Source organism: Macrotis lagotis, chromosome 1, assembly GCF_037893015.1.
Source record: "Macrotis lagotis isolate mMagLag1 chromosome 1, bilby.v1.9.chrom.fasta, whole genome shotgun sequence".
Lineage (NCBI taxonomy): Eukaryota > Metazoa > Chordata > Mammalia > Peramelemorphia > Peramelidae > Macrotis > Macrotis lagotis.
In genome coordinates this window covers 527,609,563-527,632,286 of record NC_133658.1, presented here as the reverse complement: position 1 = coordinate 527,632,286, position 22,724 = coordinate 527,609,563, and the positions used below count along the sequence as shown (strand labels likewise).

Below are 22,724 nucleotides of genomic sequence, written 5' to 3'. Positions count from 1 at the left end.
GGAGAGATGTAACTGCGACTTGCATAGACTCTCCTTGTCTCCTTGTCTCCGGGCTTCCTTGACTCTTCACTCAAGCTTGTTGCTGGTCAACAGGCCTGGGGACGCGGGAAGGCGGATTAAACGCAGGTAAGCTCCCCCATAGAGCTGGGGTTACAGGAGCCCCGGCAAGGGACGCCCCGACGGGGGGAGTGGCGTGGGGGGGAGTGGGCAATGTCCCGTGAAGGAGTGGAGTAACCCTTAACCGTAGGAAGCGCTGAGGCGGTTTAGGAAGATGGGGAACCAGGTTATTAAGCCCGAAGACAAGGTGACTTGTTGTAAGCAGGTTTACAAGGCAGTAACAAGTCAGGGAGTAACCGTCCATCCTAAGGACGGGAGGAGTTTTGTGGATAAAGTCTGGGTAACATCCCCAGGGTGGCAAAAACGAGTGCTGATGCAGAAAACTGCACAATAGTAGGAGGCAATGAGCCTTTTACAGATTTTGTAGCCAAAATGCAAGAGGCTGTAGTTAGATCTATGGGAGACATGCCTGGAGCTGTCCAGGTGTTAAAACAAATGCTGTTGAATTTTCTCCTCCTCTCTTTTTACTGTGATTCTGTTGGAGAATGCTTTCTCCTCCTCCCTCTCCTCCCCCTCCCTGCTTCTTTTCTCGGGGTACTGGCCTGGTTTTTTGGGTTTGTTATCTCTGGACCTTGGGAGAGAAATGGGAGCAAAAAGGGAATTTATTAAGAAAAAGGAACTAATTAATAATAGAGATAATTGTTTCATGAAGACTTTCAAATGGACCTAATTTTGAAGTTAAAGAGAGAATGAAAATTTCCGAATATTTTAAATAAAGAAGTCACAGAAAGAAATGTTATTTTAATGTGAATAGAATTGGGGAAAGTAAAAGAAAGTCAAGAGAATCAGGTTAATTCTAAAGTATATAATTTGTTACACAGAAATGCCAGAAAAGGGAAACTAAACAGATAATCCTTTACTAGAATGATATGGTAACATAATTTCAGGCGTTTATTAGTATAGATTGTGGTAATGTTAGTTATTACGGAGAGTGATGGAATGACCTAAGAATAGAAGAGCCCCCAAGAAAGATTTTGGACCTGCCTCCTTATGAGAAAAGTTATGTGGTTTATTCTGTCTGAAGAAGGGAGCAGATAATATTCCAATTAGGCTGTGAGATTTTTTTTTTTTTTTTTTAGGTTTTTGCAAGGCAAACGGGGTAAAGTGGCTTGCCCAAGGCCACACAGCTAGGTAATTATTAAGTGTCTGAGACCGGGTTTGAACCAGGTACTCCTGACTCCAGGGCCAGTGCTTTATCCACTAAGCCACCTAGACCCCCCAAGATTTTTTTTTTAAGCAGCTGTTTGCCTTCTCAAAAGTTTTACCAGTTAAAATCAAGAAGTGTTAAATATTAAATCCTTTGAATGGAAAATGTTTTCTGGAAAATGGAATCATGTCTGTGGTTTGTAGAGCCAGTTCACAACAGTATTAACTACAGTCAAAAAGAGTCTATGAAAAAGAATTAATGGAAATGCTGTAATAGATAGGGACAGAATGGCTTTGGTATCAAAACTATTGTCAAGAAAGACTGTGGGTTATCTTAATCAAGCTTCAATTACTAAACAAGGAGAATCAGGAAACCAATTCAAAATATGTTTAGGGTATTGTTCATGTATCTGGAAAAAGTCTGGGGTGAGTGAGTAATGATAAACAGTAAACATAAAGAATTAGTACATATTCCTTTAATATTTCAAATTGAGGGCAATCTCCAATTCCCAGAACATAAAATGTTCTAATATTAAGAAATGTTGGTCAGTAAGGATAGAAAACTCTTATGAGTTAGAGCATTGAGATGTTAGAATTGCACTGATAAAGATAAAAAGAATTTGCAAACTTTTTCTTGGCTTTGAAAAAGAAAATGATTTAAGGTCATTTTGAATATGACTTGGAATTTAAGAGAAGTATTAAAAAATCTTGTAATCATAAAAAAGATTTTTAGCAACAACTGGTCTTAAGAATTTTTCTGTGTTGCAAAATTCTAGGGAGTAAAGGGAAAATATATGAAATTGAAATATGTAGTGAAAAATTAGTAAACTTTGTATAAGAACAGATTTAAACAACTTTTTTGAGAATTTAAAATTGTGTTACAATAATGAACAATGAATGCATTGAGGTCTGTTATTTAAGAAGAAGAAATATAAACTAGCATGGGTAAAAGTATACATTGGGCTTTTGAAATTATCATATGTATAAGACTAAAATTCATAGAGAATCTTATTTTCTTTGTTTTGAAAATAGAAGTGCATTTGGAAGAAGAGATAAATAAACTCATAAAGCACAAATTTAGAAGAGGTCTGTGTGTAAAAGATACTTAATTATAAGGTTAACTTTAAGAAAACCTGTTGTTTTGTTTTGCTTTAAGACAATGAGATGTCAGCATGAAAACTTTGTTTCATGTAGGTTAAAAATTTAATGTTTAAATTTTAAAGAAGTAAAATTGCAGATTTCTTCCCCCCTGTTAAATGAAGATTCAGAACGATAGTGTAACTGCAAGATAAAATTTTTAAAATAAATAGTGTGTCTAGAATGTATCTGGTGCTTACTAAGTGTTTAGGGATTGTCCGAAAGTCCCGGACTGCTCCTAAATGCAATAGAGGCTCTTCCTATCCTCCTAGTCAATCTGGAATGACCCATCTATAGTGTCTGTCCATAATATGCTAGAAATAGCTCATTGTTTAATAGAACTATTGGCCATTCTTTGCAGTTTTCCAGGGCTTTTAAAGTTAAGAGTTTGCTCATTTTCACTAAAAATCCAAACCAAATCATTTAAGTCTAGAACCTAGAGGTACCTGGATCATTTGTTATATGGCTCACTTCCTTATCTTCATCATTTTTATATGCAAAATTATTCTATTACATTCCTTTGTCACAGTTAATTCAACCACTACATTTTAAAAGGGAATCTATTTTGCTTTTGATTTTTTACGAGGATTTCACAGAAAGTGCTGCCATGAATATAAAATAGCACCCCATCAGCTTTGATTTGAAAGACTTTGAAAAGGGGCAGCTAGGTGGTGCATTGAATAGAGCATCTGCTTTGGAATCAAAAAGACCCAAGTTTAAATCTGGCCTCAGACACTTCCTAATTACTTAGCTGTGTGACCTTAGGCAAGTCACTTAACCCCACTGTCTTGACAAAAAAAAAACCCCTAAAAAAAAAGACTTAGAAACATTGATCAATGTAATGACAACCCAATACTCCAGAGGAACAATGACAAAAAGTCTTTCATAATCCAATCTCCTTTTCTTATTTGATTACATAATATTTTCCTTCACACACCCTAAATTGCAGTTGTGCTGATCTCTTTTTCCACAACATTTTCTTTAATAGAATGAAATTTGAGATAAAAAATGCTTAAAATACTATTTTAATTATTTAGGAAGTGATTAAAGTCTTTAAGACTCTGTTTCTTGGGTCTGCCTGGCCTGGTGGCTGCTTGTATTCTTTCATTCTTACTGAATACCAACTTCTACTAGGGGAATCTGACTTTAAGGTCTCATTCAGTTTCTAATCTATGAATTGAACTGAAATATAATCTATAAAAACTACTTCTCTAAGTGCTGATTGTGGACATCCCATATAGATATCATAGAGTCTTCCCTACATATGAGATACAGCCTTCTTTGCTCTTATTCATATCATGGCCATATATAGTCATCATTTTCCTTATATTTATCATGGCATAAATCTGCCTGTTATGAAGTTTCTTCTTTTTTCCATATCAATTAGCAAACTGTTTGTGTAGTCATTATCCAGAGGAAATTCTGTCAAAAAAAGGGCCCACCAGGGCAGCTAGTTGGCATGGGGTGGCTAGGTGACATAGTGGATAAAGCACCATCCCTGGAGTCAGGAGCACCTGGGTTCAAATCCGGTCTCAGGCACTTAATAATTACCTAGCTGTGTGTCCTTGGGCAACCCACTTAACCCCGCTTGCCTTGCAAGAAAAAGAAACAAAAAAAATACCCCACCATCTCCACCTATCACAAGCTTTGAATAGACAGGCAAGCCAGTCTTTATGAAGCAGCAAAGCATCCTGAGGGAGGGAAGGAAGGTAGCATGTGCTACGCAGGTCAAACAACTCAAACACCATAGCCATCCCAGTACCTAGAATTCAAGAGCTCCAAGAATTACAATGACCTCCAAACCACTGATTCTGCTCCTGATCTCAATCCAGTTGCCATCATCGAATAAAGGAACTTGTCCTCCCAGCAAACATCAACAGTCATCTGTCAACCATTGGAAAGCTGTCATCTCCCATTTCAGCCCAGCTCCCAAACCACACTGCTATCCATGTCTTTCTGTTAGAAAAATGAGCTTCTTGAAAGCACTCTCTATCTAACCTTTCCCAATGATCAACATAGTACTTTAAACATTGCTGTTATCCAGTTCTCTGATTCTTTGTGACCACATTTAGAATTTTTTTTGAAAAAAAATACTGAAGTGCTTTGACATTCCTTCTCCAGATCATTTTACAGATGAGGAACTAAGGAAAACAGTTAAATGAATTACCCAGGATCACATATCCTTTAAAATGAGTTTGAGGCCAGATTTGAACTCATGAAAATGAGTTCAATAAACTACTTAATAATTCTTTTCTTTTACTGACCAAAACCCCATATTTTTTTTTATTTTTTCCAAGGCAAATGGGGTAAAATGACTTGCCCAAGGCCACACAGCTAGGTAATTATTAAGTGTCTGAGGTCGCATTTGAACTCAGGTACTCCTGACTCCAGGGCCGGTGCTCTATCCACTGTGCCACCTAACCTCCCCTAAAACCCCATACTTTTGATTGGTCTTCACTTGACATCAAGTGATTTATGTCAATAAAATCATGGAGCCCTGGAGTAGTATTTTGTTCAATAATACTCTTGTAAAATTGTTTTAGTCCCTAAAGGCTTATCCTGTGGTTTAGTAAAATTTAATTTCTATATTTCATGATGAAATTATTGAACTGAATGGCATCGGTTTTGTTAGTATAATTGTATTGTAAGTACTGAAAGATACTTGGAAAGCAGGGGCAGCTAAGTGATGCAATAGATAGAGCACCGGCCCTGGAGTCAGGAGACGTTAAGTTCAAACTTGGATTCAGACACTTAATACTTACTTAGCTGTATGACCTTGGGCAAGTTACTTAAACCCATGCCTTGCAAAAAAAAATATTTGGGAAGTATCCTGTATACTCTAAGGTAAATATGTTCTCCTATGGTGCTTTACCATGCAAAACCAGGCATACATATACATACATACTTAAGTATATATAAATATATATATATATATACATACATACATACAAACATACATACATTTTGTGTATACCAAAACAAAAACAATTTTCAATTCTGCATCAAAGAAGGGAATTTCAACACACTGATGTCAGTGATAGGGCAAAAACAAAGCCAAACAATTTTTTTAGACAGTTTAACTGAATGAGGGAGAAAAAACTAATGTGTGAATATCAACTCATAAGTTGAAAAAAATGTGAGAATCTTGGGAGTGCCAGTGACCTCTTTTTTGTTAAGCTAGGCAATGGGGTTAAGTGGCTTCCCCAAGGCCACACAGACCTCTTTCATCTTATAAATGAAACAATGGCAGAGAGATTTATTTGATCCAATTATAAAACAGAATTATAATTTTAAAAACCATAAAATAGATTATAGTATTGTAGTTTATTTTAAATATGTGCTAGAGGTTTTTTTTTAAAAAACTGCCATTTTGTCTCAACTAAATGTGCATAAAGTTATATGACAACAGAAAAAGTTTTTTCTTTTATTCATAAACTAGGTTTATAATGTGAGTCTCCAATGAAATGATGAGATTAGAAAAAAGATGGGGAAGGGCAACAGAAAATAAGAAGCAGAGTAGCTAGAACAAAAGAGAAAGTGTGGGCTAGGTTTATTTTTTTAAACATTTCTGCTCATGGCATGTCCTTTGATTATCTATAGCTTTTCTTAGTTTAACTGAAATCTTACCTTTTCTGTCCTTTTGCTATTAGGATCAAAGGAATTGATAACTGAATTTTGTCGTTTATACATTAAATATGTCTGTAATTCAGCAATTCCTTATTTTTGATTTTAATAGAACAAAAAATGGAAGGATGCAAGCAGGTAGACATTTGTGTCCAATCTGGATGTTAACCTTCTAAAGACCTTGATTGGTTAAAAGAATGGTAGCTAGGGAAGGACAACAGTTGTATCTCAATAATTGGAAGTAACAAAGACAGAGCAAGTAGTAGTAAAAATGAAACTGGACAAGTAGGCACTGGAGAATAATCAATCATATCTTTGTGAAATTCATGGATTGCAATGTACAGTATCTCCCACCAAATATATTTCTCATTCTATGGTCTTATATCTGTTGTTACCTCTTTGTCAAAGATGAGGTGCATGTTTCATCATAAATCCTAGGACATTATGGTTGTTCATTGCACTGACCATAATTCTCAAGACTTCGAAAGACTGAAAGATTTTTTTTAACAAGTTGTCAGTTTATAAATTATCCTGATTATATGAACCTCAATCCGAATAAATTGATATAAATCTTCCCAAATTTCTCTAAAACTATCCCTTTCATCATTTTTATGATACAGTAGTATTTATTAAGAAATCTCTATTTGTTCAGCTATTCCCCCATTCATTAGCACCTTCCATATTTCCAGTTCATAATAATAATGATGATAAGCATTTATGCGTCACTTTAAAGTTTGAAAAATCACCTTACAAATATTATCTCATTTTTATCCTCACAACAACCTTGGGTTTGTTGCTGAGTTCTTTCAATCATGTCCACCTCTTTGTGTCCAAATTGGTATTTCCTTGGCAAATATACTAAAGTTCCTTCTCCAGTTTATTTTGTAGATGAGGAAACTGAGGTGTACAGGGTGAAATGACTTACCCAGATTCACACAATAGTAGATGTTTGAGGTCAGATTTGATGATGCTTGAGCTGCATCGTTAAGAGAGAGATTTTGTAATGTAGAGGTAAGGACAGAGTACATTACAGTTTTGAAGAAGAACTCCAAGGCAAAGAAACAGAATATGGAGTGTTGGGTATGAAGAATAGAGGAGGTCAGGTTGGTTCAGTTATGTATAGGTAGTAATAAGCCAATGAAGTATGAAAGGGTAGAATTAAGGTTCTGAAGTGCTTAAAAGGGTAAACAATATCTTAATGGCTTTGGAAGGGATTGAATTGAATACTCACATGACCAACTCAACAGAAAATTACTGTGGGAGCAATGTGGTGGATGAAGTAGAAATGGAGAATTACACTTAAGGCAGAGTTAATAATTAGGAAACTATTGAACAAATTTATGCGTGTGTTAATGAAGGACTGAAAGAAAGGGAAAGAAAAGTAATGAGATGCAAGATTCATTTAAAGCCATTAACTAGGGCAGCTAGGTGGTGCAGAGGATGTAACACTCGCCCTAGAGTCAAGAGGACCTAAGTTCAAATCCAACCCCAGACACTTAAGAATTAACTAGCTGTGTGACCTTGGGCAAGTCCTTTAACCCCATTTCCTTGCAAAAAAAAATCACTGTCCTTAATCTTTCTTTGTATGGATCATGTACCTTTTGGTCAGTCTTATGAAACTTATTAAACCCTTCTTAGAATAGCATTTTTATCTATATTCATAATTTCTAGTTTCAGTTAGAGGTTATGAAAATAGAGCTATAAATTTTTCCCATCCAAATTCCTAGTCCCCATAAAATCTAATGATAGACCCCATGGGTCCTGATTTCTAGGTTAAGAACTGATGTAGAGGTAGAAAAGACATGATTGGTCTAATGACAGGTGGGACAAAGGAAAAGTTGAAAGCAATGCTAAGACTACACACTTGGATGCTTGGAAGAATTCTTGTGCCTTAAGTTGGAAAAATATGGAAGTAACTTTTATGATAGACTTATCATAAAAAATGTGATCCACCCATGACAGAGTTGTTGGTGTTGGAAGAAAGACTGAAGGGCATTTTTTGTTATTATTATTTGGGGGAGGTTGGAGGGCAAGTGGGGCTGGGTGGCCTGCTTAGGGCGACATAGCAGGGGGATTTTGGGTGTCTGGGGCCGGATTTGGACCCAGGTGCTCCTGGCTCAAGGGCCAAAGCTCTGTCTGCCACCCAGCCACCCCTACTATTATTATTATTTTGTTTTATTTTGGGTCTTTTTTTAATCTTTTTTTGGTTTTTGCAGGGCAGTGGGAATCGGGTGGCTTGCATGTAACACAGCTGGGTGATTGTTGGGTTTAGGAGGTTGGATATGGGCTCAGGTGCTCGCGGCTCCAGGGCTGGTGCTGCGTCCATTGCGCCACCTGGCCATACCTACAATTATTACTATTTTTTTATTTTATTTTTTTATTGTAATTTTTTTTCTCCCCCCTTTACTTTTTTCGCCCAAGCAAGTCTATCTATATTCATGGGGGGAGGGGTATTTTGTTTACTTGTAAACAAGAATATTTTATCAATGTAAAAAAACATTTGTACAAAATGAGAATAAAAAATAAATTAAAAAAAAGAATTCTGGTGCCTTTCAATAGGAATAGAAAACTTTAGAAGACAAGAAATGTAATCTGAGCTGAGCTTTGAAGTAAGTCTCTTTTAAAAGAGGCAGAGTTTGGGGGACTCTGCATGTGGAACAGTGTACGTATTCTCAGAATCAGATATGGTTATTTAGTCCTCACTGAGGCAAGAAATTATATCAACACCTTCCACATCAGTTCACTAACCTATTCAACATAGTGGCTATTCCAGACTTTTTATGCCTCCTGGAACTTCCCTTCAACCTCAAATGACAACACATATAATTATTGTTTTTAAAAGATAAAAAGCCTTTGTGAAAAATTCTTTTCTAAGTTTAAACGAAAAGAAAATAGAAGCATCGCTTATAAACGACCCTTTCAAGGAGTTTAGAGAAGAGGCAGCTCAGGCAAGAAATGAATACCACAATTGACCTGGAGGTGGGAATCTTGTGTTTAAATGCAGCCTCAGACGCTTACTAGCTCTGCACCCTTCTGAAACCAGTTTCCTTAACTGCAAAATGTGAATAATTTCACCCACCTCTCAGAGTCCTGGTGAGGATGAAATGAAAATATGTAAAGCACTTAGCATAGGACATGGAACATAATGAGCTACATAGACTACATAAAGGCTATTACAATTACTAGTTATTGGATGAGAGGAGCAAGGAAACATGGAACAAATGAAAGATTTTTGAGATAATGGAGATGTGGGCATTTGTAAGCATGAGGGAAGCAACTATCAGACAAAGAAATGACTTACTGGTCACTAATTTAAGATTAGAGAATAGGCAATGAGAGAGGGAGCAATATGGTGGAGAAGCTAAGATGGAATGGGGTCACATACATATTGAGGGAATTTGCCTTAGCAAAAAGGGTCAGAAGGGCTACATCAATGTGGGAGATAAACATGAAGGAGCAGATTATGGAAGATATGGGAGTTGTATGATATGAGATAAGAAGAGAAGAGGGAGCATTCAGCAATGTCTTCAGTGAAACAAGAAGCAAAGTTCGAATGTAAGAGGGAGAAGGGAAGTTTGAGAAGAGATAAAAAGGTTTGGAACAACCACTATATTTTGAATTGATGAGGGAAATGTAAATTATTATCTTGCCTCAATGAGGAACATCTCTAAAATGGCTATAATAGTACTTAACCTTCCAAGGTTGTGAGGATAAAATGAAATAGTTGTAAAGTGTTTGTAAATTTTAAAATATTATATAAATGATAGTTCTTATTAATAGTAGCATCATTAACTGTTATAATAGCAATAGACCCAGTGTGAGGTGACAGGGATTGTCAGGCTTAGAAGAGAAAAAGCATATATACCAGACATGTGTATTTATTAGTATAGGAAAAAAAAGCTGAGCCCAAAGCTCAGAATGAATGAGGAAAGAGAAAAGCTGGATTGCTTTGTGGACATTGCAGTGAACTTTGACCAACCCCAGGGAGGAAATCTGAAAAAGAAAGAAGGTAAGGTATTATTTTAAATCATATACCAGAAAGACTAGTCACACATTGAGTGAGGAACTGAAGAGGCAGTGACCTGAATATTTCACTGGTAGTTTTGTGATATCAGAATAATGCAACAAAAGCCTTCAGCACATTAGGTGGACTTCCTGTGGAAAACTTTTATAAGAATCAGAAGGTAATTTTTTCTCTAACCAAGCACATCATTCAAGTTAAATTATCACTAGAAATGGCAAATAGTTACTTGGCATACATTACAGATAATTACTGGAAAGGAACCTTAGAGATTATCTAGGTCAGTTCCCTTGTTTTACACAGGAGGAAAAGGTGATCAAAGAGGATACCCTCATCCTGCTAATCATCCAGCAGATACTTTAGGTCTCTTGTTTACTTGCAGCTTAATGTTCTTGTTAAAAACAGAAGCTAGTCATACATTGTTACTGTGTCTTTGCTAGTAAAATTATGATATTTTTAGTACCGACTAGATCACTCTTGTTTGGCTTCAGTTGAATGAGATAACAATATTTGTGTTATTTCAATTTGCATTCTTTTATATTTGAAGGCAGTTCTTTTTTGTCTTTAGAATTGTTAAACATAACCAATAAATGCCTTGGAGATACAGCATAGGCTATTGTTTTATTTTTCCCTGGAGGTGATTTGTATATTCTTTCAATTGGCCCTATGCAAAATCACACAACAAAAACTATTTAATTCATGAGGAAAATAGGGTTAGAAGGACAATACTCAAAAATTTCATTAGTAAAAAATTTTAAAAACTTAAGAAAAATGGTGACAGTTTTATATTGGTCCCTGAGGTAGTTACCAGAGCCCCACCTCTGAGGTGAGGGAGAACCCTCACCTCAGGATCTATGTTACTGACTCTTCTATAAGGGACATAGGTGGGATTCCACATTAACCATGGAGATCTTGGGCATAGCTTCTTCTGTGGGATACCCTGTAGACACATGCCACAGTCTCTGGCCAGTTGGGATCCATTTCTGGGATAGTGGTATTCTGCATTCACCTCATCCTCATCAAGTATATTCTGGCATGAGAGTAGGACAGGCGTTGAGGTTCACCTTCTCTTCTCTTTCTTTCTGTGCTTGCCTCTCCAGTCTCCCACCAAGCGTTAGACACCAAATCCAGCCCATCCTTCCCCCAGGAGCTCTCACTGCATTCTGAATTTCCAACAGAGGAACCAGACATCCCTTCCCACAGGCCTTAATGCCTGCTGGCCATATCTCTTCTTCCAATCTGCCTGTTGCCATTCCCTCCTTACCCTCCATCCATGTCCACCGCCACGTTGTAGTTTTCCTTATTTGGAAATCTTGGTTAAGCAAATACATAATATGCTTTATTTGCAAACTGTTTACTGAAATTTCAGTTGTGTTAAAATAGTTATTTTCAAAATAAATGATATAGAAAAGCTAGCATTTTGCTGGTAATAGAGTGGATGCTAAGTAAATTCATTACAGATCAGGGAATCAGCTTACTCTTCTGGTAAGTAATTATGCGACCTTGTCTTACACTCTGGAGACAGCTGAAATAACTGTCTCACATGTTCTTCATATATAAAATATTTGTGCTTTTTATAGTATGGAAGATATAAGATCATATATGCAAATATACAAATATATTTTTATATACATAAACATATATATATATGTATTCTACTTTGGAGAAGTCTTGAGAGTGAGGATAGTGGAAAATATTTTGTCCTTCACTGTATTGACCATATGTCCTGGAAGTTTCTCTTCCATCTCCCAAACTTCCCTACTCAATCTATTGCCAGGTGTTATCTTTTTTAACCATAACATTCACATATATATATATGACATGTATGTATATATATATATATGTATGTATATGATTCAAATAGCCATACCCTGATTCAGACCCTCTTCTTTCATATCTGAACTAATGTAATAGTATTCTAGTTTCTCTCCCTGTCTCAAGTTCCATTGCAATTTGTCCTCTATGACCTAAGTGATCTTTTTAAAGTATTTGTGCCCCTAATTCTTATCACAGTGTTTTTAACAATATAAAGTATGTAATATTTTATTTATTCATTCTTCTGCATTTTAATCAAAACCCCAGACCCTTTATTGGTCCTGAGTCAATACCTTAGCAGAATAGTTGATTCTAAATCCCAATATTTGAGTAAAAATTTTTAGTAATTGTGTTTCAAATTGAATAAATGAAATTTAAAATGAAATAGCTAAATATATTGGGATGGAATAACTTCTTTATGAGTCTCTTGTCAGCTAGTTTAACATACACCCCCAAAATCTTCTATGCCTCCATTTGAAATAGAGGTAATCAAGAGGTTTCAGAGACTTAAAATAGTGCAAACTCTGGCAAGTTAACAAGCCAGAAAATATGAGCCATAGGTCTTTTAAATATAATTGTATAGACATTTTCCTCTGAATGGTTTCACCAAACCTGGAGAGGTTCAACCTCACTTTCATAGTATGATAATGAATTTTTCATCCATAACAAGTCTCAAAGATCATCTACCAAAATACATAAAGATTAGAATTTGTGTTTATAAAAGGAGAGAAATCATAGTAATGAAATAATGAAACTGGAATATTCTATGATAAGTCATTTCAGTCATGTCCAACTCTTCATGGATAGGTTTGCCATATCCTCCTCTAGTTCATTTTACAGATAGGACCTGAAGCAAATAGAGTTAAGTGACTTACCCAGGGTCATATAGCTAGTGAGTCTGGATTTGAATGTACAAAGATGAGTTTCTAAGCCCAGGGCAGGCATTCTATCCATTGTGCCACCTAGCTGCCCTGATATACTATGACTCAGAGTAATATGTATGCAATAAAGCTTATATTGTTCTTATAATTTAATTTCTATGTTTCAGGATCCAAATATCTGATGAAATTATTGAATTGGAGAATATCAGTTGAATAAATTCACTGGTGTCAAGCATATTCTATACTAGAATGCTTGTGAGGTGAATGTAATTTTTTTTTACTTTTATGTGATGAAAGATTCATGTATCTTTTGCATTGAAATATTCATTCAAATGGTCATAAAAATGGTGTTAGGATAATTTACAAACTTATGATTGATGCATATGATTGTATTTTGTGCAATGCACCATAAAGATTTTAGTGTCCATTTGTGTCACTCCATTCTGATCTCAAAATTCCATTAGAAACTACAAAGACAGCAGTTGTCTCTGAATTTTGACCTATTTTTAGATCATAGATTTTCTTTGGTTTCTATTAGTAAATAAATAACATTGTAATCTAGATCCATTTTTTATGAGCCTAAAAGTTCCTATATTTGCATATTCCATTTTTATCACTGTATTTAAATAGGTGAAAAGTGAAATGGCCACAGAGGATAGTAAGTCATTCTAATTATTTGACAATTGGCAGATCACTTAACCTTTAGTGCCCTAGGGAAGTTTTCTATATTATTTGGGGGAGTTTCCACATTGGGAATTTCCAATATAGATGAAATCTTTGATCAGGAAAAAATAATTTGCGTTATTATTTTCCTAATTCAGCACTATGGGTGCGGGAAAGAAACTAGACATTGGTGAGGAACATCAGTCTTTGTTACTTCAAATACAACAGTAGGAAGAAAGTTCAATGTAATCACAAAGCAGGTATAACACAAAAAAATGTAAAATCGACGTCTGTATTGTATGTTTTTCATATGTATCCCAGAAGTAGAAAGTATTTTCTTGCATCTCAACTTGAGCAAAAAAGGTAAACAGCGACAGAAATGGGAGAATTCTTTGTTTCCTTGAAGCCATGTTAGATAAGGATAAAGGTTTATGCCTTCCTACTTCATTTGAAGTAAGAGATTTTTAAAAAGACATCAAGCAATAGAAGATAAGATTAGGTAGCAAAGGAAAGGAGATATTATGAACTAGGTTTATCTTGCTAATCATTTGTACTGGTGCTTTGGTTTTTCATAAATTTTTTTTTCTATCTGAACCATTCTTCTTAACTTTTCAACCTTAGGTTATATAAATGTAAAAAAAAAATCAGGACTTATATTTTAGAGATTTATAGAAGGAAGTTCAAGAAGGGATTTGTTCCTTACCTAGATTTTCTAAAAATCTCAACTAGGACCGGGGAAGTTCCTAGGAAAGTACCAAAGTACCTTTGCTACCTAGGAAAGAAGTACAATAGTGAAGTATAACTGCAGGAAACAAACTAGAGATGTTAACGGCAAAAATAATGTGGGATGCAGCCAGCATTAAAGAAAAATAATATATTTATTATACAATGTACTTTACTAGACTCCATGTGGATGAGATCTAAGAAGAAACATGAGACATAATCCTCAACCAAAAGGAATTAAAAATCTAGTTCGGTGAACAGCAGGAAATAAAAGGAAAAGATACACATTCAAGGCAATAAAACTCTCAATGTAAAGAAATGGGTAAATTTTTAATTTCATTTTTTCAATAAATATTTGTTTTCTCTCCTGTTTTTCTGCCCCAATATTTAAAAAGCTTCACACAAATATGAATATTAATCTAACATAAATTCCTGCATTAATTAACTCCAAAAAAATATTGTCCCATTCTGCATATTGAGTCCAGTGCTGCTCTGTCAAGAATGAGGTACAAAATTAGTCCTTCAAAATGATGATTGGCATTTGCATTGAGTTTTTAATTTTTTCAGATTTGTTCATCTTTAAAATGTTGTCTCTCGAGTCCTATAACTCATCCAAAATTTCTCAGAAACATTTTATCATGTCTTACAGCACAATAGTATTCCACAATATATAAGCATTTCCCAATTGATAAGCACACCCTTAGCTTCCAAATTGTTGAATTACTGTAAGGGAAAGCTCTGGACCGAGGCCACCCATGAGGGTCATATGACCTAAGCTGTGAGACACCTGGAAGTCTGAACCTGCCTTAGAAGGTAATCTTATAGGGTACTGGGACAGCTTCACTAACAGGATGTGGCTCCGCCCATGGGTTGGAACTTGGGAGGAGCATATACCCCGGGGGAAGAAAGGGATGCTGTATAAAAGAGTGCTGCTCAAAGGCTGGGGGGGGGGGGGGGGGGGGGGGGGGGCATTTTCTGCTGTTCTTCAATAAAGATGCTTCTGCTGTAAACCAGGCTCGTGTGTGGCTGTGAACTTCCTTCCCATCCCCCAGGACGGAAGCCGGAGTGCACCCGAAGACCTCGGAGAGAGGTAAGCCCGCGGCTAGGCTCATTCTCAAGGCAGAAGTAGGTGCACGGTTGCACGATACAAATGGCATCACGAACAGGGACCTGAGAAGCACTGAATGCTGAGGAGAACCTGAGTCGTAGCCGACCTTAGCTAGCTGGTCTAGTTAAGAAGAGCCACACGCAATCTTGAAAATATTCAAGATGGGGAAGAGTAGTAGTCTTCCGATGGTGGAGCCTGAGGAAAAGGGAGTTTTAGCTTGCAAACTGTACAAATTATGTAAAAAGAATGGGTTAAAACCTCACATAAAGCAATGTAAGGAATTTGTGGAAAAACTATTTGTTATTTCCCCATGGGTGGAACATTCAGGAATCGATTGTAAAGGATGGAGGGTAGTAGGACAGCAAATGAGCTCATATCACCAGGCTGAACCTGAATTTGTTACACCCATGGACTTTAAATTCTATAAGGTCATTAGCACGTTGTTAGAAGAACCAGAAGAAATAAAGGTGAAAGTGCCATGCTCGTGCCAGGTAGGGCCTTCCTTGTGTGGGTCAGAAAGAGATGATCAATCTGAGTATAGCTATGATGAGGTAGAAGAGAAAGAGACTCAGTTATACCCCTGGAAGGAGTTAAAGCAGACTCAGGAAAGTGAGAGAATTTCCAGAGAAGAGATAGCCTGTTCTGAGAGATCAAAAGCAGTTTTCAAGGAGGAAATGGCCCGTAATGAGAGATCGAGACAATATGTGGAACAGTTGCGTAGAAAAAATTTTGAAGAGGAAGTAGGACCTTGGCGCACTGAGAACAAAGAAGTGGAAACCCAATTAAAGAATGTAAATTTAGGGTCGGAGCGCCATCTAGTGAGCTAAAATATTATTGCTCCAGTAAGAACTTCTACTTCTTTACAGATAAGGGATGCGCTTCTTCCTACTTCTAATTCCCTTTTTCATTCAAATCCCCTTGGTTCAGGCACCTCTTCGAAAGGAAAAAACTTATCTGACATTTTCCGCGAAACCATTTAAGATAGAACCCAAGAGTACTCAGAAATTAACGTTTTCTATGAAGCCAACTATGACAGAACCTGAGAGTGTTTTGAAAAGGACCATTAGAGTAGCAGTTGAAGAGGGAGAGAGGCCAGATTTGGAAGAGTGGGGCTTTCCGCCAGTTTTATGCCCCTTGGAGATGAGCTATGACCTCCAAGGGAATGAAATAGCTGAACACAAACCACTGCCATTCCTACTGATTAAAGAGATAAAGAGAGCTGTTAATGAGTATGGTCCTGCTTCTCCTTATGTTAGGCAGTTAATTAATAATGCTACAATGACCACTCCCTGGACTCCAAATGACTGGAAGGAAATTATGTCTGCAGTCTTATCCCCCAGACAGTATGTTACATATGTTGTACTTGTTCGTAGAGAGTGTGAAAAATATCTGAAGGGAATGCACGTCCCTGGGCAAGAACAGCACAATTTTGATTTGGCCATGGGTGAAGGTCCCTTTTCTACCACTGACCAGCAAATAAATTATGACAAACCTCTTAGGGATGCTGTTACATATATATGGTCACAGGCCTTGTCTCGCCTAGATCCTCCGGGAAAAATGAGGGAAAAGTTTTCAAATTTGAAACAAAGGCCAAATGAGAACCCTGCAGATTTTTAAAGCAGGGTCATTGAAACAGTCAAAAGAACCATGGGCACAGGACCGGGGGCCGAAATGCTTACTACTCAAATGGTTAGAGAGGGGTTAAGGCCTGCATATCAACAACTTATTGGGAATTTAGGAAAGGATGCGACTATAGATCAAATACTTTATAAATTGATAGATGCCCCCATCAATGATCCTGTACAAGCTATGCAAGGTGCCATTGCTGAATTGGCCAACACGGCTAACACTTCACAAAGTGCCATTGCTGAATTGGCTAACACAGTGAAAAGTGTCATGGTAGTTAATCAAAAAAGATGTTTTCAATTTGGCCAACTCGGGCATTTCAAAGGACAATGCAAAGTGAAAAAGCCTATTAAATGTTTTTACTGTGGAAGGTTGGGACATGTTGCAAAAGATTGCCGTGCAAAGAAGGGGAACCTACAGGGAAACGGGGGCAAGGGCCTCCCTTTTCACAAGAGAGGCCCCGAACAACAAACAAAATAGAGGAACAGGGCACAAGGAACAGGGAACCAGGACTCTCAAAAACCCGATTGCAAAACACAAGTAACACAGTGAAACAAATAATGCAAGAATCAATGACCTTTATATACCCTAGTGTTCACACAACCCTTCTCACGGAACCTTACTCAAATAAGGAAATAGAAATAGAGGGACAACCTTATGATAGATTAGTAATTGGTTTGGAAACTAACCACATCCTGAATGTCCCTTCTCAAATTATTCAGGCTAATCAAAAGAATATCCTTGTTTCAAACCTACATAATATCCCCATTCCGATTGACCCAGGGAAACCGATAGCCAAGGGGACAAGATTACAAGACAGGCATGAAGTAAATATCAATTGGTGTACAAAGATAGAGTTGGCAAGACCTATGTTAGAAGTAATGGTACAGGGAAAAAGGGTCGTGGGGATGATAGATACAGGGGCAGATAATTCTTGTATCAATACAGATCAATGGGGTGATTGGCCTACTCAAGCAGACCCAGTAATGATTTTGGGGGTAGGAGGCAGCCAAGGTGCCCTGCGATCTGCAAGATATCTGCAATGGTTTTGTCTAGAACATTCAGGACTTTTTAAACCATTGCCAATTACAGGATTGTCCTATGCATTATGGGGAAGAGATCTAATATCCGCACTAAACTTGTTGGGGTCATTGAACAAGTGAGCTGTCCCCCTATCCAATGGAAAACAGAAACCCCTGTGTGGGTTGATCAATGGCCCTTAACGCCTGAAAAGCTCACTGCTTTAAAAGATATAGTAGGGGAATTACTTCAGTCTAAGAGAATAGAACCCTCTTTAAGTCCTTATAATTCACCATTATTTGTTATAAAAAAGAAAACAGGCAAATGGAGGATGCTCATTGATCTTAGAAAAGTAAATGAAGCTATGGTACTTATGGGTCCTTTACAACCAGGACTACCCAGTCCCACAGCCATACCAAAGGATTCTCACCTGGCTGTGATTGATATAAAGGATTGTTTTTATAGCATACCTATCCATCCTTCAGATAGAGATAAATTTGCTTTCTCAGTCCCTTCTAGAAATCTCCAAGAACCCTTTGAAAGATACCAATTCTGTGTCCTTCCCCAGGGGATGGCTAATAGCCCCACCTTGTGCCAGCAATATGTCCATAATATTTTAAAACCTATAAGAGAATCAGAGCCACAGGTTACAATCATACATTATATGGATGATGTGCTTATAGCTGCTCCCCAACGCCAACAGGCATTGAAAATATTACAAAGGGTTACAGATGCTCTACAGCTCTACGGATTACAGGTAGCGCCAGAAAAAATTCAACTTACACAACCATATAATTACCTAGGGCACAAATTAGAGGGAAACATTGTCACCCGTGTTTCTCCAAAAATAAATTTAAAGGGACTGAAGACCTTAAATGATTTTCAAAAATTAATAGGAGCTATACAATGGATGCGGTCAGTAATTCCTATTCCAGATTCCCAGATGCATCCTCTTTATGATATCTTGAGAGGGGACTCATCACTGAACTCCCCTAGAAGTTTAACTCCCTTGGCCAAAAGACAGATAGATAGTATTTTAGAAAAGATTACATCAGTTGTGGTTCTACAAGATCCAAAAGAGCCCATATATGCCACCATTTTAAAGAATGATACCCCGATTGGCTGTCTAAATCAAACACATGGGGTATTGGAGTGGCTCTATCCTGATAAACAAAAACGCATTTTACCAAATAAATGGAAAATGCTAGCCAACTTCTTCCTCTCTATTGCGGAACGTTCCTTATTCTTGTATGGTCGTTATCCTGTTCTAAATCTTTCTGCTTCGGAGATGTCTTTACGATCGTTTTCAGAGGAAATCCCCGAGTGGGCCTCTCTACTCTGTCTTTGCATTGTTGTCTTGCTCCCTTTACCACCTCCCCTTCGAGGATGGACTTCACTTCCATTGTCAAGTTCCCCATCTGTTATAGCTCTGTCCCCTGTGGAAGGCCCTAACGTTTTTACTGATGCTACAAAGATGAACCGAGCTGCTGTCTATGTTCCTTCCAGAAAAATCTTGAAAGTTTTCCCAACTGAATATTCTTCTGCTCAGAAGAATGAACTTCAAGCTATAATCTTTGCTTTACAACTATTACAACATGAACCCTTTAATCTTATCACGGATAGCCTCTACTGTGCTATTTCTCTTCGAAATCTTCCTGAAGCTCAGCTCAATCTTCGCTCTTCCACTATTTCCTCTCTGCTCTACAAAGTACAAACCTTACTATGTCAAAGGACCTCTCCTATCTATGTTCTTCATGTCCGTTCACATGTGTCCTCCTCTGGACCTATTTTTGCAGGAAATGACGTCGTTGATAAAGCTTTACTTTGCCCGTTGCAAAAGGAAGCCTCTATGGCACATTCTAAATACCACTTATCTGCCAGATCATTAAGACATCTCTTTGACCTTTCTCGAGAGCAGGCCAGAGCTATAGTAAAAAGATGCTCTGCTTGTGTCCCTTTTTTTCCTAGACCTAAAGAAGTGGCTGTTAATCCCAGGGGTGCCTACCCTAATGCACTCTGGCAAATGGATGTAACCCACTATACTAGATACTTGATACATGTATGTGTGGACACATACTCCAAATTCATTATGGCCACTGTCCAACCAAAGGAGACAGTGAGGTCAGTTATCATCCATCTCCTTACTTGATTTTCTTCTTTCGGGGTACCCGAATCTATAAAAACTGATAATGGTCCAGCCTATAAGTCACATGCCTTTGCACAGTTTTGCTCTGAATTTTCTATAAAACATATCACCGGAATTCCCTATAATCCTACTGGCCAAGCCATAGTAGAACATGCCAATAGATCTATAAAGACCCTTCTTGAAAAACAAAAAGGGGGAATTTCCCCGGGCATAAACAATTCTCTGCAGGCACGCCTGGCACAAGCCCTCTATACCCATAATTTTTTATCCATTTCCGAGGAGGGTTTGGTTCCTGCCATGGCCTTTTTTACTCATCCACAGTCACAGGGTACAGATATGGCCAAAACCTCACATACCCCTACTATATGCAAACCAGGCACGAAAGTGTACTGGAAAGATCATGAGGGTGTTTGGCATGGCCCTGGAATAGTACAATTCAGAGGGCAGGGTTTTCTATCCATACAGCCCGAAGATGGTCCAGATGGAGAAGAAGTCTGGGTGCCAATCAAATGGGTCCGAGAAGTCACAGCTGCGCAGAAAGAGAAGGAGAGGAAGGAGAGGACTGAGACGAGAAAGGAGGCTATGGATGTGCAGAAAAAGGATTGAAATGACATTGGTTTTGACAGTGCTGTTCGCCAACTTAGACGTGACGACTGGAATGACTGTTAATGATCAAAAGTATTGGGCTTTCATCCCCTCTCCACCATGGCTGAAAGCTCTATCTTGGACTGACCCTATGCCTCAATTTCTTCTGCATGGAAACTTGTCATTAATGTTTCCTGGTTCAGGTCAACCTGTGTCAAAACAAGAAATTAGTTCATATGAAGGGTTCAACTTCACAGGACTCGTATATGGACTTCCATTTTGTGTACATAAGGGGGTCGAGGGGAATTGGTCAAATAACGGGTGGCACTACACTTATGCAGAAAACAGTTCCAGTCCCAATTGGTGCCCAGACATGAGAAATAAGCTTATGGTACTAGGGGACAAGGGGAACCCTAGACGATTTCATTTATATAATTGGGTATTAGACCCTGACGACCCTGACCAGGGATGGACAACTGTTTCTATTGCATTACCTTACCCTTTCTGCAACCTAAACGTCAAGAGAAATTTGACAAAATTAGCCAGATTTCCAGGTTTTCTGCCTTACACACCGTGCCATACTCATCAATGTGCAAAGACTACAGTCAGCTATTACAATCACTCAGAGACATTGACGTCTTGTCACAACACCTCTGAATATATTCCAGATCAGGAATCTCCTGGGTATCCCTTACCGACATATATCCATAACCCAAGCAGTATTACAGTAGAAGGATTGGAAAGAGTGATAGCCGCAATAGGTGGTATATCTGTTCAAGGAATGCCTGAAGTGATGGGTGTGTCTAATGTGACTAATAACATTACATTGTCTGGCACTGTCTGTGTGGGAAATGGGTTTTTGTTCATGGTGGATCCAGATAATTCTTCCTCTGTCCAGGAACATCAAACATCAACATCAGTTTACAACCTTACCTGTGTTAGCTGTAAGCTCTTTACCTGCCTGAACGGTTCCCTTCCTCTAGACTCAAAGGTATATATTGTAACAAGACCTCATTATGCCTTTACGGTGGTAAAAGAGGGACATTGGTACCCTAACAAAGGTGAGGAGATTTTAGATACTCTGAAAAATCAATTATCTACTCTTAGAAGAAAGCAAAGATGTGTGAGTTGTGTTGTACTAGGGATCACTCTTCTTGTAGAGGCTATTTTGGCCTCTTCTTCTTTGGCTTTATTCATATCTAATGCTCAGAACAGTATTGTACAAGCCCAATCTCTACATAATCTCATGAAAAATGTTTCACTTGGATTTAAACATCAAGCTATTATAGATAAGCAACTGCTCTCTGCTATTGAGTTACAGACAGCCACTTCCCTCCTGTTAGAAAAGGCATATTCTTTAGAATTGCAACAAAAACTAAGATGTGACTATAGATACACCTCCTTTTGCTTAACAAGAGCTGTATACAATGAATCTCAAATAGGATGGAATGAGATAAGAGCTCACCTTCATGGTCTCAATAAAAATAACATAACTTTTGAGATCGCACGATTGATTCAGATCGCCGACTATATAAACAAAGCATCATATGATGACCTTACTCCTAATCATGTGGCTGAAAATATTATAGAGGGTCTCGAAAAACTCAATCCTACGACTCTCTTTCAGTCTCTCATACCTACTCTTGCTTTACTTTTAATATTGTGCTGCCTTATCCCCGTTTTCTTGAAATGTTTTTTGTCCTTTCTCAAGATAACTCTTGAAAGATTCAAAGGGGACCATTTTCCTTTGTCACCTTCTACCCCCCCCCCTTTTATAAACAAAAAAGGGGGAATTGTAAGGAGAAGCTCTGGACCGAGGCCACACATGAGGGTCATATGACCTAAGCCGTGAGATGCCTGGAAGTCTGAACCTGCCTTGGAAGATAATCTTATAGGGTACTGGGACTGCTTCACTAACAGGATGTGGCTCTGCCCATGGGTTGGAACTTGGGAGGAGCATGTACCCTGGGGAAGAAAGGGATGCTGTATAAAAGAGCGCTGCTCAAAGGCTCGGGGGGCCATTTTCTGCTGTTCTTCAATAAAGATGCTTCTGCTGTAAACCAGGCTCGTGTGTGGCTGTGAACTTCCTTCCCATCCCCCAGGACGGAAGCC

General features: G+C 37.9%; 1 protein-coding gene across 1 annotated transcript; it reads left to right on the top strand.

The window, feature by feature from the left end:
- The first annotated feature begins 15,101 nt into the window (after window positions 1-15,101).
- On the top strand, window positions 15,102-22,724 carry LOC141506976 (endogenous retrovirus group K member 6 Env polyprotein-like). The gene is made up of 2 exons (XM_074214209.1): window positions 15,102-15,217; window positions 20,493-22,724. The coding sequence occupies exon 2, from the start codon at window positions 20,500-20,502 to the stop codon at window positions 22,450-22,452; it is 1,953 nt and encodes a 650-aa protein (XP_074070310.1). The 5' UTR covers window positions 15,102-15,217; window positions 20,493-20,499; the 3' UTR covers window positions 22,453-22,724.

Coding starts and splice junctions, on each gene's coding strand:
- LOC141506976 (XM_074214209.1), top strand. CDS start 20,500: ATGGTCCAGATGGAGAAGAAGTCTGGGTGCCAATCAAATGGGTCCGAG.